Below are 18,426 nucleotides of genomic sequence, written 5' to 3'. Positions count from 1 at the left end.
GATCGCTTCTTTGGAATTGTAATTGGAAACTGTATTTCAGATTGCGTTGTTTATAATACAACGTTTGTGACCCACTGCGATAAAGATCTATTTTATCACATCTTTCCAAATGTCAAAATTAGCATTCGATTTCAGTGACTCCCAGTTCTCGCTTTGTAAAGTCTCTACTATTCATCGTGCCCAGTTTTCAGTTACACTCATACTTCCAGTTTCAAGTGTGGTTTACTGTTTCGACAACTACACGTTAGTTAATATTGAAGTAATCGTACCACCAGCTTTTCCTTAATGAACTACCCAACATAGTCTTCTCTTTGTCTGCTTTAGTGCACGAGTCTGTGGCTGGATTTTTAATAAATGAGAAAACTGAATACCATAAAAGAGCTGTGTGCATATCAAAGGGAATTTCGACAAGAATTGTGTGTAATTTTACTTGAAGTTGCAACTGTGCGTCTGTCATTTGGAGAAGATTATAGCATATATTTTTCAAGAAGCAGGTGGTTTTTGGCGAGGTTTAACGCAACAGTAAAAGTGTGATAAGCAGCATACTGAAGTAGATTATGTCCTTTGACCATATATACATATTATAAAAAGAGCAGTACACCACAGAGGCTGTCCGAACCTGTCCACAACGCCAAGAAGGCGTGAATGGATTGAAGTCTCGATTATGGGGAAGAATACTCTCCCTCACCACCACCACACAGTTTTCTTCAAGCAGGGCTGAGCGAATTGCTGTGATACGGATGTCCGGGCTTTTTTTTTTGCTCGGAGACAGGCAACTGAAAACTCTACACTAGAAACTGTCGTATTGTAAAAGTTATTCTACCCGCATATCTCTTGTGAAATAAATATTTGGGATATGAGACCGGAATCCACCGACCAGCACCGGTCTGCAGACTTGCTGGTCATGAAATCAGTCTTAAGGACGTGACTGACGCTTAGTGTCTGGCATTGCATTTGACTCCACTTTGTACCAGTTTGCCAAATGAATTGTTGGCCATTGTAGCTTGTCAAGAAGTTCAAACCAAGTATATAAATTTTTATAAATAAGCTTAATTTGTGTTAAAAAGAAAACATTTAAAAATAAACGTATTTCATGTTTTTGGGCTTTTGGTAATCATTTGTGATTTAGTGATTTAGTCATCTTTAGGAGGCCCCGGGTGCCAAGCGAATGTGATCGAGCGTTTTCTCTGTGCTTAAAAAGTGATTATATAAAAGCGATTTAAAGTTATATTAAGTTACTGCCCTTAAGAAATTTATTTTTTATATCAGCTACTGTCACAAAAAGTACTTGTACAGAGCAAGAAAGAAAAGCTACCTTTCTTTATTTTTCATACTTCTTTTACTAACACTTAATACTCTACGCTTGGTCACACCGGGCACTGCTCCTGCCTCCTCGTGGCGGGGCCGGAAGTCTTGGCAGAAAAGCTCATCTGCCAAGGACTAAAAGGAGCAAACATGGATCAACATGCCTTTCCGCCTCTCGAGCCGACAAGCTCTCGGCCAGAGTTAGACCCTGACCATAATACGTCGCAACCCAAGAGGTTGAAAACCACTTCCTCAGCGACAAATTGTCCTGCATTTCTTATAATGCACTCTCTTGCAGATCAGCCTCTCAGTAAGCTCTCTCCGTTCCTTATCCAGAAACAACTGGAAAGTTTGGCAGGATCTCCTAAGACAGTCAGGAGATTACAATCAGGCGACCTGCTATTGGAAACAGCGAACAGTAGACATTCAGAGAAACTGCTAAAACTTACAAGTTTTGCTGGAATTCCAGTAAAGGTTTCTCCCCATGCCACCCTAAATACATCTAAGGGTGTTATATCCAGCTGGGATCTATTGAATGTCACGGAGGAGGAGTTAACACAAGAGCTTCAAGATCAAAATGTCACTGCTGTGAAAAGAATTATGGTGAAAAGAGAAAATATACTCACACCTACAAGGAATATTATTCTAACTTTTAACACGCCAAATCTACCACCATCGATAAAAGCAGGCTACCTACTCTGCCGCATTAGACCATATATTCCTAACCCATTGAGATGTTTTAAGTGCCAGAAGTATGGCCACTCTCAAACGGCATGCAGAGGAAACCAGGTTTGTCCTAATTGTGGGTCCGCTGACCACACCCAAACTGACTGCTTGGCAAAAGAAATGACTTGTCCCAACTGTAAGGGAAACCATCCTGCCTACTCAAGGACGTGCGATAGATGGAAAACTGAAAAGCAAATCGTTAAATATAAGATTGAAAATAAAGTGAGCTTTCAGGAAGCACGGAAATTAATTGCTCCCAGTATGAATAAACGTACGTACGCCAATATTACGCAAAAATATCAATCAGTAGCCACTCAAACTGATGTTACAGTCCCTTCTACCACCTCAATCTCTGACTGGGCTCGGGCTGTTCTCTCTCAGCAACAGTCCAATGTCCCGAAACAGTTGAACCAGGCAAGTAATACTGCACTTACAGTACCAGCTACAACTTCTTCTCCTTCCCCAGTGATTTCTTCTATACCGAATAATCGCAACTCAAATTTAAAAAAGAATATCCAAGAAACGTCTATGGATACTATTGACTCATCCAGACAGGAAGAACCGATCTTAGAAATATATGCGGAAGAAGAAATGGACACCGGTCGACCATTATTCCCAAAAAAAGATAAACCAAGGCCTGAACGTCACAAGACAGTCACATTAAAAAAACAGTCAGAAGCAGCTTCTTCTACTAAACATCAGTAATGCCTTACATTCTCCAATGGAATTGTAGAGGATTTCGTAGCAACCTTAACGATATTCAAGTCTTAATTAACCGCTACTCTCCAGTTGGTTTCTGTCTACAGGAAACCTATCTAACTCCGCAAATTTCCACCAACATAAAGAACTATGTAATCTATCGGCACGATCGTAATAATTCAAATACTGCCCGTGGGGGTGTGGCCATCTTAGTCAGCTCAAATATCCCGACCAAGCAAATTTTTTTGCAAACTACAATTGAAGTTGTCGCCGTACGTTTGATAACCCAGATTGCTTTAACACTGGTATCAGTCTATCTCCCACCAAGTCATACCTTCTCTTACCAAGACCTTGAAAACCTGCTAATGCAACTAGAACCCCCTGTCTGTCTCTTGGGTGATTTCAATGGCCACAACCCCTTATGGGGATCGACAAAATTAGATATCCATGGCCGCTTAATTGAAACCTTTCTGGATAAGGAAAACCTTACTGTTCTTAATACTGGTGCACCTACTCACATACAACTACCAACTGGACAAACCTCTGCAATCGATCTATCAATATGTTCCCCGATTCTGTATCCAATTATAGAATGGTCTGTTATAGACGATCCCATGGGCAGCGACCATTTTCCGATTATTTGCGACCTGCTCACTGCACAACCACCATTAATCATACCCTGCAGGAAATGGAAGTTCTCTCAAGCCAACTGGGTCAAATTTCAATCAGTTGTCACCCTGGATGAACAATATATACAAACACAGTCGATAGATGAAGCCACAGAGTATATCACTTCACATATAATATCTGCAGCTAAATGTTCGATTCCATTGTCGAATCCCCAATCCCGACGGCACCTTAACTATTGGTGGAATCAAGAATGCACAATAGCTAAGAAGTTAAAAAATAAAGCGTGGAATTTATTTCGTAGATCCCCAACCACAGCTAATCTTATCAATTACAAGAAACTAAGAGCAAAAGCACGTCGCACTCAAAGAGAAGCAAAGAAAAATTCTTGGATTCGGTTTGCATCCACCATAAACAGAAACACTAACTCCAGGTTAATATGGAAGAAAATCAGGCAGATTTCTGGAAAATTTCCAACCACCCCTTCACCAATTCTTTCATGGAATGGGCAAGAACTATCTGCTCCTCAAGACATTGCAAATGCCTTGGCTAAAACTTTTGCCGAAGTTTCTGCGGCATCAAATTATTCTCCGGATTTCCAGAAAATAAAGACCCAGACTGAACAACGAGCCATCAACTTTCGAACTTCAGTTTTCCTTCCATATAATCAGCCTCTGCAATATCATGAACTTATACATGTCATTAAAACAACACGCAACAGTGCCGCTGGACCAGATGGAATCTCTTACATTATGTTACAACACCTTGGTGAGAGAAATTTACAAATACTGCTGGTCTATTATAACCGGATATTTATGGAAAACATTTATCCCAGCTCTTGGCATCATGCCACAGTTCTTGCCTTTTTGAAACCCGGTAAAGATCCTACCAGTCCTAACAGTTATAGACCTATTTCTCTATCCAGTTGCCTCGGTAAATTACTTGAAAAAATGATCCATAATCGCCTTGTTTGGATCATCGAAACGCAACAACTAATTAGCAATAATCAGCATGGCTTTCGAAAGAACAGGTCCTCCTTAGATCTCATGATCAAAGCTGAGTTTGCAATTCGTAATGCCTTTGTGAAAAATGAACATCTTGTTATGGTTTCCATAGACATAGAAAAGGCATTTGATACTACCTGGCGTCGTGGCATTCTCAGTGACCTCCATGCTCTAGGTCTACGAGGCAACCTTCCTATATTCATCAGGAACTTTCTCAGGACTCGTTCGTTCCAAGTTCAATACCGCAACTCGCTTTCTATGACATTTTTACAGGAAGAAGGAGTGCCACAAGGGTCCATACTTAGTGCAACCCTGTTTGCCCTAAGAATCGATTCCATCACAAAAGATCTTCCAAATACTGTTGAGACCTACCTTTATGCCGATGATCTCTCTATTTCTTGCCATTCTCTGAATATGAGATCCATTGAACGGCAGCTGCAGATATGTTTAAATAAAGTCCAAAGGTGGGCAGAGTTAAATGGCTATCATCTATCACAGCAGAAAACTGTTGCAATCCACTTTTGTAATCAACGGAAAATGCATACAGATCCCGAACTTCAGATGCAAAACTTTACTGTTCCAGTGACTAACAGCATCAAATTCTTGGGCTTAATCCTTGACAGGAAACTGAATTTCCTTGAGCACATTAAATCTGTGCGTATATCCTGCCTCAAAAAGCTGAACATACTAAGAGCTTTATCTGCCTTGTCTTGGGGAGCAGATCGTACATCTTTGTTGCTCTTATATAGAGCATTGATCAGATCCCGATTGGATTATGGTGCTCCTCTTTATGATTCCGCCCGTAAGAGTACATTGAAATGGCTGGATCCTATACAGCATAGCGCATTGCGGATTGCACTTGGTGCTTTCAGGACATCTCCTACTCATAGCTTGTACATTGAAGCTGATGAGCCCCCCCTTCACCTCCGCAGAAAAACGCTGCTTCTAAAGTATGCAGCCCGAATACAAAATTGTGGTCATCATCCTGTTCAGCCATACCTCTTTAATCCACCACTTCAAAACCTCTATAGAAATAAACCCAGTAAAATAAGACCAGCAGGCTTACGCCTCATTGAGTTAATGCAGAGTTGGAAAGTTCAGATTTTCAACAGGCAACATTTAATGAATTACTCCCAACCGCCATGGATTCCGCCTCCTCAGTTATATTTCGATACTTATCTTGACAAATGGGGAAAGAATCGTCTACCAACACTCAATATGAAGCAACTCCATGCAAGCCATATTCAGAAATACGTTGATTTTTTGCCCATATATACTGATGGCTCCAAATCACATTCAGCCGTTGGAGCAGCGGCAGTATTTCCCTCTACTATCATCTCAGCTGCCCTTCCACCTGAGTACAGCAGCTTCTCCGCAGAACTTCATGCAATAAAATTAGCTTTAGAAAACCTGAATCTCAACCCATCTGTAAAATATGTTGTATACACAGACTCTCTCAGCTCAATAACTGCAATGCAAAACTCCTCCTACAAGGCTCATCCTGTGTTAAATCAAATCGGAAGACTCCTATTACAAATTGAAGAACGTCATCAATCAGTGACCTTTTGCTGGATCCCAGCACATTCGGGGATAAAGGGTAACGAACTTGCTGATGAAAATGCTAAAAATCCGTCAACCTTTGATTTAACCTCCAGTCCGGTTCCAGCCTCTGACTACTGTCACATCATACGAACAGCAGGTTTCGCGAAGTGGAAAGAGCTATGGCACACACAAAAGAATAATAAACTCTATCAGTTGAAGCAGGATCCAAAGCATTGGCGCTCTAGCACCAAAACAGTGCGAAGAGAAGAAGTGGTTCTTGCACGGGCACGTATTGGACACACATATCTGACCCACCTCCATCTGCTCAGAGGCGAAGATCCTCCTCAATGTCCATACTGTTCAGAAAATTTAACAGTAAAACATATTCTGATAGACTGCCCTCAATATCAACAGGACAGAACATCCGTCCTCTGTTCCCTGAGAAATCTACGAGAACCAATGACATTGCAACATATTATTGGAGATGATGCAAACATCAACGAGTTTTTCTCTTATCTGAAAATAATTGGACTTTATGATAAATTCTAAAGTATCTCTGTAAACGCAACCAAGCTGTTATGCCTAAATTAGGTTTTTAGCTATGCTTAAATTTTGTGTTTAGCATTTTCATGTGAATAGGCGCATTATAGCCACAGCAGCTTATGCGCCATTAAACCCCCATAACACACACACTCATCTTTAGGATCTTACGGAAGAGGAATTTCCTCTTTTGTTCGAACTTTTAATAATATTCTCATTTTAAATGGTTGTCTATTTTGTGGTAAGTTCAAAATGCCTTTTTTAAGGATGTATGTTTTAAGTTAAATTTTGAAGAACTCCGTGGTATTTAAAAAATATATGGCTCGTTTTCTCTGGACGATTGTTCTTTATGCTTAATTCGTGAGAGACAGCCGAGTGGCCGGTGAAGCTAAAGTATCGAAATCTAATTTGACGTACAGTTGAATAAAGTGTGACTAAACTCTAAAATTTATTTGTCTGTTCAAGGACATCCATACACCTACATCTGATTTCAAGAAGAGTATATCAACAGAATAACGAAAAGGGTTTAATAATAATCGGCAACAATAAATTAACAGATATTATTTATGTGATGAGCAGCTCACTACCATTATGTGAACAGATAAATCTCTTCTCATGTAAGTCTTCTGCAATTCTTTCTCAGCATTCTAGCCTGACCCTGAAGGGCCAGGCCAAAATGAAAGCGATTTATTTGTGGTGTTATTTCCTGTCAACTTATCGTACATATTATGGTTAACAAAGACGCTGCTTTTAAGTGCTAATTAACAATAATGAAGTGTTTGCAATCGCGACAGAGTAATTGTTCCCAAAGCAGCGGTATTCTAGTCTTTACTGGTTTCCTTGACCCGAGGTTACTTTTTATTAATAATTTTAACAATGGAATGGACTTGCATAAATTGAACCGTCGCTCATTTTGGCATAGCACTAAGCAACTCAGTAAGTCTTTCACCTTAGGGGTCTCGAGGTCGTCAAGTTGTACCATCTACAGATCGTTCCTGTTACATAGCTGCCAACTCTCCTGGTTTACAACGTAGAATATTTTTTACTCTATTTGAGCCCTTCTCCGTCTCATTGTCGTATCGTAGTTTTTCTCTCTTTTTCTTTTAGCGAAAAAAATAGTAAAATTCCGTTAAAATCGGGAATTTAAAAAAAAAAAAAAAATTTTCGTTAAAGGATTGGCCATCAGGTGTGCTAGTGTACGCTGCCTCCTTTTTGTACTTTTATGGTGCGAAGCTAATTGGCAACGTTTTTCAGTAAGATACCGAAGAAATACGACGTAAAATTTCATGGAAAATCGGAAAAGGAACATGCTTTCTTCGTGTATTTTAATTGTGATTTTTCAGTTTCAAGTGACTGAAAACCCAATGTAATCAGACATCTGCAAATAAATAAGGATAAAGACAATACAGCGTGTAGAATTTCAGCGACGATGATGTTGTTATGCATGCCGAATTTATTCTCGTCGTTTCTCTTAGAGAATCTCTCAGGATCTTCTTTAATAACTGTAACCAGCAGTGCGGTATACAGAGATAATATAAAAATAAAACATGGTAGTGGCTTTCGACATCCCAGGATGTCTTTTATCAGTAAAATTATAAAGAAGTGTTACGACAAATGAGGAAATCAATCTTTCTCTCTGTTCTGCTAACCTTGCAGGCTCATGGGGTGGGGGAGAGAACAGTTGGGGAACAACAAAAACAGCGAGCATTGTTAGTGAAAATGCAGATAGGGAAAGGAGAGATAGTGACAGTTCTGGAAAGTGTGCACTTTTGATTGCTACAATTGCAGTAATCAAAGTTATATTCCATTGTATACCTATCCTTAAACAATAAAAATAAATAAAAACATCGTCACATCGAAAGCAGCTTGCCTTCAGCTGCCCCAGCATGGAAAGGTGACTCTACAAAGCACAACATTGGGCACCATTTCTGAACTACCTGAAAGCAATCAGGATTCCTTTAACAAAACTTTGTCGCTTAGTGTTGGTAATTCCCCTGTTATGGGTAGGCCTCAAAAACTAGAGTAGCAAGGGTATTAAAAGAGGGGATTACGCACTTGGTGGTAATAGGCTGTCCTTGTCTCATTCATTGTGTGCTGAAAAGCGGAGCTGCCTGCCTTCCTGTGAAAGTGGTTGAATATTTGATGAACGTTTACTATGATCTAGAAAGAAGTTCTAAAAGGAAAGATAATTTAGAGTTTCAATTGATGATTGACACTGGTGTGGTGCCCCCCAAAACCTCTCAGGCTTCTTGATTCCATTCAGAAGAGGGCAGTTAGGTTAATTAATGATTCATCTCTAACAGAGTCTCTCCACTCGCTGTCTCATAGACGTACTGTTTCTGCTGCATGCCTCTTCTACAGATACTTCCATGGGCACTGTTCTTCTGAATTGGCTTCTCTAATTCCCGCTCTCTATTTCAAAACAGTCCGAACACGTGCCGCCACCAGCCAACATCCGTTTACTGTCCAACTTCAAACTCACAGAACCAACTTTTCATCTTCCTCGTTTATTCATTCAACTGCCGTTTTCTGGAACAACCTTCCTTCGTACGTATTTCCTGAAAATTACAGTCTACAGAAGTTCAAGTCCAGTGTCAACAAATATATTCTTTCCTCTTCTCAACCTCCAACCCAAGCACGGTTGAAGGTTGAGAAGAGGTTGGACTTTTCATTCGACTGCCGTTTTCTGGAACAACCTTCCATCATACGTATTTCCTGAAAATTACAATCTACAGAAGTTCAAGTCCAATGTCAACAAATATCTTCTTTCCTCTTCTCAACCTCCAACCCCAAGGTCGCGGGTTCGATTCCCGCCTCGGGCTTGGATCAAAGTACAGCAAAAACCTTGGGAGGTGCAATATGGCCACAGAAGCCGATGCGCCAACAACTACCAAATCAAAAAAAAAAAAAAAAAAAAAAACCTCCAACCCAAGCACGTTACTAAGTACTATAGGTTCTAATACCTCTCGTGTTTGTAGTTTACATAAAAAAAAATAATAAATAAGAAAGATTTTGAACCATTTTCGTACACGTTGGCTGCCTTTGGTAATTGTTTAACTAGACTAGTAGAATTAGCGAGAAAAAGCTATATGGACACTTTTCAGAGTTAAAAAAAAAGAAAAGTACGACAAGCGATCATTGGTGAGTTGCTTTGGACACGAGTCAGTGCTAATGACTCTTGTCTAAAACCAGTTCACGATCCAAAAGAAGTTTTGAAAGAAGACAAATGAACTCCTCAAGAAAAAGAACATCTGAATCGCGAACTTCTTGTGAAAGCAATCCTAAAATTTCGGGTTTACTTTAAACTTCATGTTAATGATTCCGTGAAAAATCGCTGCCTGGAAAGCATAAATAGCAATTTTGCTCTATAAAATAAGCCAGTTGCGTATCTAGGTGTCATCGTAAGGGGGGGGGCATGGCAACCAGGTCCACGTGACGTCGTAAGGGGTGTATGGCGACCAGGATTTTGAGTTTTTTTTTTTTTTTTTTTTTTAAACTCCTCCTACGTTTTGTTTCTTTAATTTAAAATTTTTGGTTAAGAATTAGTTAAGAATACTCTGCCAACCCCTGCATACTTCCCTGAAATAAGCAGTAGGTCCTGCTTTGTAGTGTAGACCGAGACAATGTAGAAGTTCCTCAAATCATGTGATATAAATGCCAATAAAAGGATTTCTCTTTTCTTACATACTTTTCATATACAGTGCACGCCGCTTATTGTGATCACGGATAAGTTATCACTCGTTTAAGGTTATCACTTTTATGAAGACCCAATCAGACGTATACTAATGCGTAGAAAAAAACAACGTTTATTCTAATCATTGCTTCGGTTTATGCTATCGCTTTTTTGCCTTATCGCTGTTTATGCATGTGCAGTGGAAACGATTACGTATCATCCCTTTTAACTCCGACAAGGCCGGCGTACCCCGAGTGATCACGCGCGAGGGTGCATAACTACACGTGCTGAGTGACTGTGGTTTAAGGCCGTGTGACTGCTGAATTCAGTGTATTTCTTGTATTCTCTGTCTTGTGAACTCATTTGACCATGTTGTCAACCCAGATTATAAACCGAAAAGTTGTTTTAAGTTGCATGTCCGGTTACTGCTGTTGCTTCGTGTAGTTCGTATGGTTGTCGGCGTCATTATTCCGTGAAAGGAATTTAAAAATAAAATAAATAAAATTTATGTTTATATTCCGGGACAACTACACAGCCAGAGAAGTTCACAAGATACAGAGAATAGGAGGAATAGCAACGTATTTAGCAGTCACGGGCTTGAATCTCGGTTAGGCCCCCCCCAGTACTTCTAACAACCTGACTGCATTGCAATAGAGGATTAACGCTTTCCTGATTATTGATTTTAATATTTTCTTTAGTTGTTTTTAATGGTTTGTATGAATTTCCAGAAATATAAAAAATAAAATAAAATTTCTGCGCATACTCCGGGACGACCACTCTCACCGCGTGGTCGTCCCGGAGTTCGCCAGATACAGAGAATGCAAGAAACAGCACCGTGTTTTTAGTAGTCACGGGTTTGAACCCCAATCACTGAAAGCACGTGTACTTATGCACCCATTGGAATGGCCACTCGGCTACTGTGGCCTTTATGACAGTTTCATTCTTAGTAATTACTTTCTCGAAATGAACATTGAAATTAAAATATTTTATACTGCTTGGTTTTAATGTTTTCTTTCTGCATACGTACCCCTTTGTATCTACATATTTCCGGGCTGCATCAGTAAACAACGCTGAGCAGTTTTGTTTCGTCGGTTTGCTATCACTTGAGCTACGAAATTATCGCAATAAGCGCCGTGCACTGTATTTGCATCTTCTATTAAAAAAAAATAATAAAAATAGTGTCTGAACGGTAGGTAATATAGCGATTCCTAAAGGCCCCCTCGAAAATCACGAGTGTAATTAGTTATTCTCAAGCAGGAGTATGATTTTTCAGCTAACACAACATGCAAATTGACCCTTAAACACAAATGTACAGATAAAATATACGATGAATAATCACATCTGATGCGCTAAGAAATCTCCAATCAGTTATCCGTAAAAATACAGACTTAAGTCTTATTATACAAGTAGAAACAGTAGTGTATAATGATAAACCCATGTCTCGTCGCACGTTACCATACATTGTAATAATCAGGCACCTCCTTCAGTGCGCATTATAGCCTTAGTTGCTAATGCGCCAATAAAATCCAAACCAATCCAATCTCCTTCAGTTTAACGCAGCAACCTTTGACTCAACTGTGACACGCTGAACTTTGAACAAAAATCATTAATGATTGTATTCATGATTTATTACCAACTCCTCAGCCCTCCTCCTCTGGTGGTCGTGCCGGAATATAAATAGAACATTTAATTTTACTTCTTGGTTCCTTTTTTTGGCGAACAGTAACAATGCAGTGAACACTACGGAGCAAGCGGACTGATTAAGCATCAGAATGATCCGACGCTTATCTGGAGAAGAAACTAGCCAGCTTATTTCGGTACTATTCCTTGTGTTGATGCATCGGTCATCTGTAGCTCGGTGCACTAAAAGTTGATTAGTGTTATTACGACTCCCCCCACCTTAAGATTCTGTAAACTTATTGCGCCACTTCTGTGGGACGGTCGAATAGCGTATGCTACATTTTCTCAGATTTCACGGCGCATTATGGCCTTAGGTGCCAATGCGCCATTAAACACTAAACAAAACAACTAAACTAAATCAGATTTCACGAGGAACTTTATCAGGCATTTTCGCTTCATTCTGTCATGTATACATTTCTGTCTGACGCCATGTTGTTTCCCAAATGTACGCAAGAGATAATTATGGCAGTTATACTTTAATCGAGCAAAGCGTATGGTTTTGCACCTGGGTAACAATAACCCCAAAATAACTTATACACTTGGTGGAGTTGAACTAAAGCCGGTAGTGGAGGAAAGGGACTTGGGTGTTACGATACGGTCAGATATGAAGTTCTCCGAGCATTGTAGACTGGTTGCAAGGAGGGCCCATGGTGTCCTAGCGATGATTTATCGAACAATTGCGAGTAGAGATAAGGACGTCATAATCCCATTATATAAGGCTTATGTTAGACCACACTTGGAATACTGTGTTCAAGTATGGAGACCGCACCTAACGTAAGACATTGTGCTTCTTGAAAGGGTCCAAAGTCGGGTAACTCGCGTGGTGAGATCGGCAAAAGGGCGTCCATATGAGGAAAGACTTCGAATATGCAGAGCTTGGAAACTAGACACCTTAAAAGGAAACTTGATTGGGGTATTTAAGGCTCTGAGAGGCATAAGCAAAATGAATGAGGACGAAATTTTGGCGGTTAAAAATGATTCTAGAACAAGGGGCCATAATTTCAAGTTGCGGGGGGGGGAGATGTTTAGACTGGATTGCAGGAAGTTTTATTTTAGCCAGCGAGTTATTACTGGAATAAGTTACCCGCATGGGTGGTAGAGGCTGACAGTTTTGGGAAATTCAAAGGTCAGCTGGATAATCACGTACGGGAGGAAGGGAGACGCATAGGTTATCTTTTTCCTTTTCTCTTATTTTTATTTTATTTTTGTTATTTTATTGTTATTATTTATTATTTTCTTTTTTATTTTTTGGCTGGTGCAGCATAAGCCATAGTCTTCCTTGCACCATGTGGCCATTACTAATACTAATTAAATTTGTTTGCCACAGAGATTAATACTTTTATTATTATTAGTGGTGTTTTTTGCGGATTCTAGGGTTCCCCCATTTGCCACTTGTCAACTTGTGGTGAGGTAGTGCCGTGGCCGGCCGTTTGTTTGTAGTGTTGGACTATGTGAAGGTGTGGTGTTTTGTGTTGAGTGGTCGACATCGGGCGATTTAGTAACTAAGGGGGCACAAACACGAGTTTCATTGTCCCCCTGTCTCTCGTCTCTGGCTGCGCAAAGGCACGCCAGATTCATCTGTTAGCTACTGCTGGGCGTCCCTAGAACTGAGGGTTTGGGGTAGCCTGTGGGAACAGTAAAGGAGAGTGGGTGTATGGATGGGGGAAATATAGTGATAGAAAGATGGAGATGATAAAGGCATCCCCACAGAAGTAGGAATTGTTGGTTAAAGTGATAGGGTATGGTGCTGGACAGTAGGTCCAGGAATCCCACCCCTCAGTAGGGGTCAGAGATAAATACTATCTAAATAGATAAATAATGTTTCGTTTAGTGAGAAAGAATGTAGGGTAAAACAATCATGCGTGTTAAAAATGTCCCAGTGTTTAAATAACCACACTGATTCTTAAAAAGTTCTTTTAAAGTTTCTTATACGGCCATTCGAAGGAGCAAGAGAAACCATCCATTATTTTTAATGGCTTGTTTAATAATAGCTGCAGACAATTTTCATTTTCTGACAGTTTAAACTTTTTCCCTCCGAGCTATTTTGCTTGAAAATATTCAGAAAGTTCATATGCTGGGTTTTACGTTTGACTTTCGTGTCTACTTGCTTTCATTGTATTCGGACGTTGACGCAGATTGTAGGCTAAAGGTGGGACTTGTACCGCCCGCAGTCCGTATCTTGCTCCTCACACTTCCCACCCTTCCTTCCCTATCATTATCACAAATTTACTTGTGAGTTGAATTAGGTCCCCGCCTGTTTTACAGCTGAATACAACGATGCGCATCTGGTATCACATTAACTAGACATTTTGTACATCACCAATGCATTGTGGATAAGCTTTGCATAGGCCGTTATTGTCCTGCGGCAAGAAGTGAAATTTGCTCTTGGTGTTCTTTGTTGGTGACGTCATTTTATATGCGTCTTTGCAAGCGTTTTAAAATATGCAAGAAGAAAGAAACTAAATTTTTTTTTAAATTTTCCTCCTCGGAAAAACATTATTGGTACGCACTTCGAAAATTGCATATGGAAATTAAACAGAAAAATTTATTTTATTTGTATATTTCGGGACTACGGTAAAGGGTTAAATGAACTTACGATAGAGAAATACAAGACCAATACCGCATTTAGTGATCATATTGGTTCGCGCCATGATAAACTCAAGCGCGTGTACTACTGTACCCGTGGTTGATCATTCGGCTACGTTAAGCCGAATAATCAACAGTGGTGTACGAGGTCTTTAAAAATTGCTTCTATGTCATACGGGATTTGAATCGTACCATTTCAAGCAAGTGATAACACTATACTGCAGGACTTCACAGTGCTTCCCAGCAAGGCATTGATTTCATAGTTTACCACCCGCGTCTGTCTTCTTCCAAATTAGCTTATGCTGGATGACAAAGTGATCATTGCTGAAAACAGTTGAAAGCCCCGCCCTGGTTGAAATGAATGTGAGGTAGTGTTCTGAGAGTTAAATGAAAACAATTGTGGGTCAGAATTTGCTTCCACTTGTACGGGACAATTTTGCAATTTCTTAGTGGCCAGAGAGTAGGATATCAGTCCTAGGTTTGCCTACACCATCATCCATGACAGATTGCATTATAGGAAGTATGTTAATTGTGTTCTCAAGTGTCTTAACGATGAACAGTATTGTGAATGAGATTGTCTCAGTATCTAATGCGGTAATGAGGAATGAAATGAATTTCTTACACGTAATGACCGGATGATAAATGGTGTAAGTGCTTTTCACTAGATAGCATGAAGTGAATGGTGCTAATAGCAACCAAGAGACTTGTATGAACACAATATAAACAATGGGATGTACAGGTGGGATAATTGCCTAAACGGTGAAGGAGATTTGTTTTTAAATAAAATACCAGTTACTGGTTAAAATATAATTATTATTTTCATTTTAGTCACCTTGTTGCCTTTAACCTCGTGTCTAACTTTTCCTTCATTCAGTTCTAGGCATTCCTCTATTCTTAGTACGAACATTGACTAATTTTATTTCTTTTCTTTACAGAGACTCTTTGGTCGAGGAGTTACCTGAGAAGAGTTGCGAACTTCAGTATCAGCGCGTATTTCCTAGTGAAGACGACGAAGAGGAAAACGGAAAGAAAGGGGGGTCGTCTTTGTTTTGGCGCGTGGTTCGAGCAGCTCTGCCTATTCAAGTAGCACTTGTGGTTCTGTACTGTTTAGCTTGTGCCTTGGAGCCACACTGTTGTGACTTTCTCAATAATTTTAACTTCTCTTTTTCTCCTCAACTCCGATATGTTAGGGGACCGCCTCCCATTTAAGGGGAGGGGGAAGACGAGTTAGAAAATGCTGTTTGCCTTGAGCATTAGTGAGAATAGTTCCGTTCTCATGCCGTCCTTGTTACTTGGTGCTGAGATTGTCTGATAATGGCATTAGTTTTTTTTTTTTTTTTTTTTTTTAGGCTGAGTTAGGAACAAGTATTGGCTGTGATAGTTCAAATTATGCATTTAAAATTTTGTTGAAATAACGTTTTTTTTTTTAGTAATTATACAGTTTAACTGTGATAATTAACACCGTTTTTCTAATTGCTGCTTTGAACTCCTCTCTTTAATTATTAAAAAGATTAATGGATAAGTTGTGCCATTATCTTTAAGGAAAAATGGCTTCCTAAGTTTTCTTTTATACGAGATGTTAAATTCTATATGGATTAAAAGAGTGCAATATGTATAGCACCGGTTTAGAGAAGGACTAGTAAAAAATAGTGGGAATAATTGGAATTTTTATACTCTACAGTAATAATGTGTGTTATGGTTTGATTTTTAATCTTATTTTTATTATTTATCTAAAGAGGTAGAGTTAAACTGACGATGATGAAGTCTTAATTGTTCAGAAATAGATGGACATTTAAAATACGTCTATAGACATGTCAAAAATCAAAGGTTGGCGTATTTCGGATGAGATGGGTTTGTTTAGTATGAAAAGTCACTAATTTCGATTACTTGTCCAGATAATGCAGAAATTCATTAAACGATAATAGAATTGAATGAAATGAAATCAAAGCGTTCTTTTCTAGAGAGAGATTTATTCTAAGTAATGAGAGAATCCCGCTGTTAATAACACTTCAAAGCAGTGAAAAGTTATAATTTAAACTTGACCATAAGGCTGCCTTTTCTCACTCACCCACAGGGAAGGTCAGCCAATTGAAAGATCCGATTGTATTGTGCCTCACATTTTCCCTAATACGTGGATTACTTGAATATCAGCTGTTCAGCTGAAACTACACTGCCGGTTCATATCCTAGTTGTTGAAAGTTTTGTATATACTTTGTCATCGTCCTATACCAGAAATTTATTTCCACTTATGCATTAATGAATGCCGTTTATTGCTTTATCAGTAATTTGTACCTCTCATTTAGTGTAATTATTGTACTCATCTTCAAATAGATTTGCATTGTTTGATAATCATATTTTAATACATGGATATAAAATTAATTTCATTGAAAACACTTCACTTCATTGAGCAGATTGATAAAGAAAAATGTTTACCAATATTGAAAAAAGAAAATATTAAAAATTTGTACGTTTATACGGCGTCTGTACAAATAATATTAAATGAATTAGCGCTGTACAATAGCTTCTTCGTGCAAAACCTAGCCTGCTTTATGATTAAAACAGCTTTCACTGGTAAGCGCATTTATTAAATGAAAATGGTAGTTTGAATTTCATTCTAAGGAATTGGTTAAATGGGTTTTATAAACATTAAATCATAATTTGAAGCACTTAGTTCGACTTGAACTCCTAAACAGTATCACACCGTATATTCTTGTATATATGCATCAAAATAATGATCATGTCATTTCTTGTGATCTGAAAACCATTCTTCACTGACCGGGCATTTAATTAATATTGCGTTACTTACATGGATAAATGAATCCATGTTTTGTAATCTCTCAGTGCAAGTTCCACTTGCCTGAAATTCAATATTCAGCAGCTACGGTCCCCGATGAGTTTCGGAATAATCGTAGAAACCCTGGAATATTATTTAATGATAATGAAGAGTGACCTAACTGCACGTGTCTAGTGTTGTTGCTTAATGGTAACTCATTTTCGAGCACGTGTCTTTAGGATCTTTGGTTGGTGGAGATTTCTTTAGAAAACTATTTTTTAAAAAAATATTCTCTCACAGAGTTTTCATATCTTTATCAAATTATTTTTAATACCAAAAACATTGATTTCGACTGTAGTTACCTATGGCTAGAATTATTGTGAACCAAAATGTTTTAATTGCAAGTTTCATATCGAAAAATACATAAATCTCTATTTTTGTCCAAGTTCTTAAATGCATTTTGTTATTCAGAAAGATTCGTGGATTAAAGCAGTGCTGAGTTGGAGTTTTGCATAAGCTTAGTTTTGGCAATGGTTTGGCTATATATTGCAATTCATGCTTTAAGCATGTAATCATGTTTACTCTTGCATAAAGGTCGAACAGTCCCTGATAATTAAAAAAAAAAAAAATTCATTTTTTATACCTATCACTGGAGTTCGACCATTCGCGGTGTTAAACAGACCGATTGGAATAAATTTATATTTTTATATATGAAGACTATCTACTTCATACTTAAACAAAAAAAGAAATATGTTGATTTTTTAAAATATTTATCTGTTTTTGAGAAACCTACTGGTTGTCCATTTAAAAAAAAAAAAAAAAAACTGGTTTATAGCGAAAATTAAAATCTGTAGCTGATAGTTTATTGAGAATTACAATTACTAGGTTTTATTTTACCAGTAATGTTGTAAAGCAATATTATAATATATTATTTTACATTTAACGTGTCAGAAGGAATTTGATTTCACTGAAAATTACGGTGTGTATATATATATTTTGATATATATATATTTTTCTGTTTTCCTTTAGGAATTAGTAGCATTTCTTCTAGATAGCTGTGATTATCACTAATACACTTGAAATCATCGATTAGATCTAGTCACGGCATTAGCGATTTCTCTTGCCTTTTCATCAATCGTTTTATTTTTGATATATACTTTTATTGTGAAATATAGTGCGTAACAGACCTTTATGGATGCCTCGATTTCTTACAGCTGTTATGACCAATTTGGTCATTATTCACTAATTGCTGTTTCAGAACGATAGTATGA

General features: G+C 38.5%; 1 protein-coding gene across 1 annotated transcript in view; it reads left to right on the top strand.

The window, feature by feature from the left end:
* Positions 1-15,695, top strand: part of LOC150088471 (uncharacterized) — a 410,148-nt gene extending 394,453 nt beyond the window's left edge. Inside the window, exon 13 of the mRNA XM_090369533.1 lies at positions 15,318-15,695. Coding sequence (XP_090225659.1) covers positions 15,318-15,591 — 274 coding nt within the window. The 3' untranslated portion in view covers positions 15,592-15,695. The remainder of the gene's footprint in view (positions 1-15,317) is intronic.
* The last annotated feature ends 2,731 nt before the right edge of the window (positions 15,696-18,426 follow it).

Source organism: Mastigoproctus giganteus, chromosome 3, assembly GCF_048544385.1.
Source record: "Mastigoproctus giganteus isolate SK-2022 chromosome 3, ASM4854438v1, whole genome shotgun sequence".
In the NCBI taxonomy this organism is placed as follows: Eukaryota; Metazoa; Arthropoda; class Arachnida; order Uropygi; family Thelyphonidae; genus Mastigoproctus; species Mastigoproctus giganteus.
The sequence above is the reverse complement of the archived record's forward strand: the minus strand, read 5'-3'. Positions and strand labels throughout refer to the sequence as shown.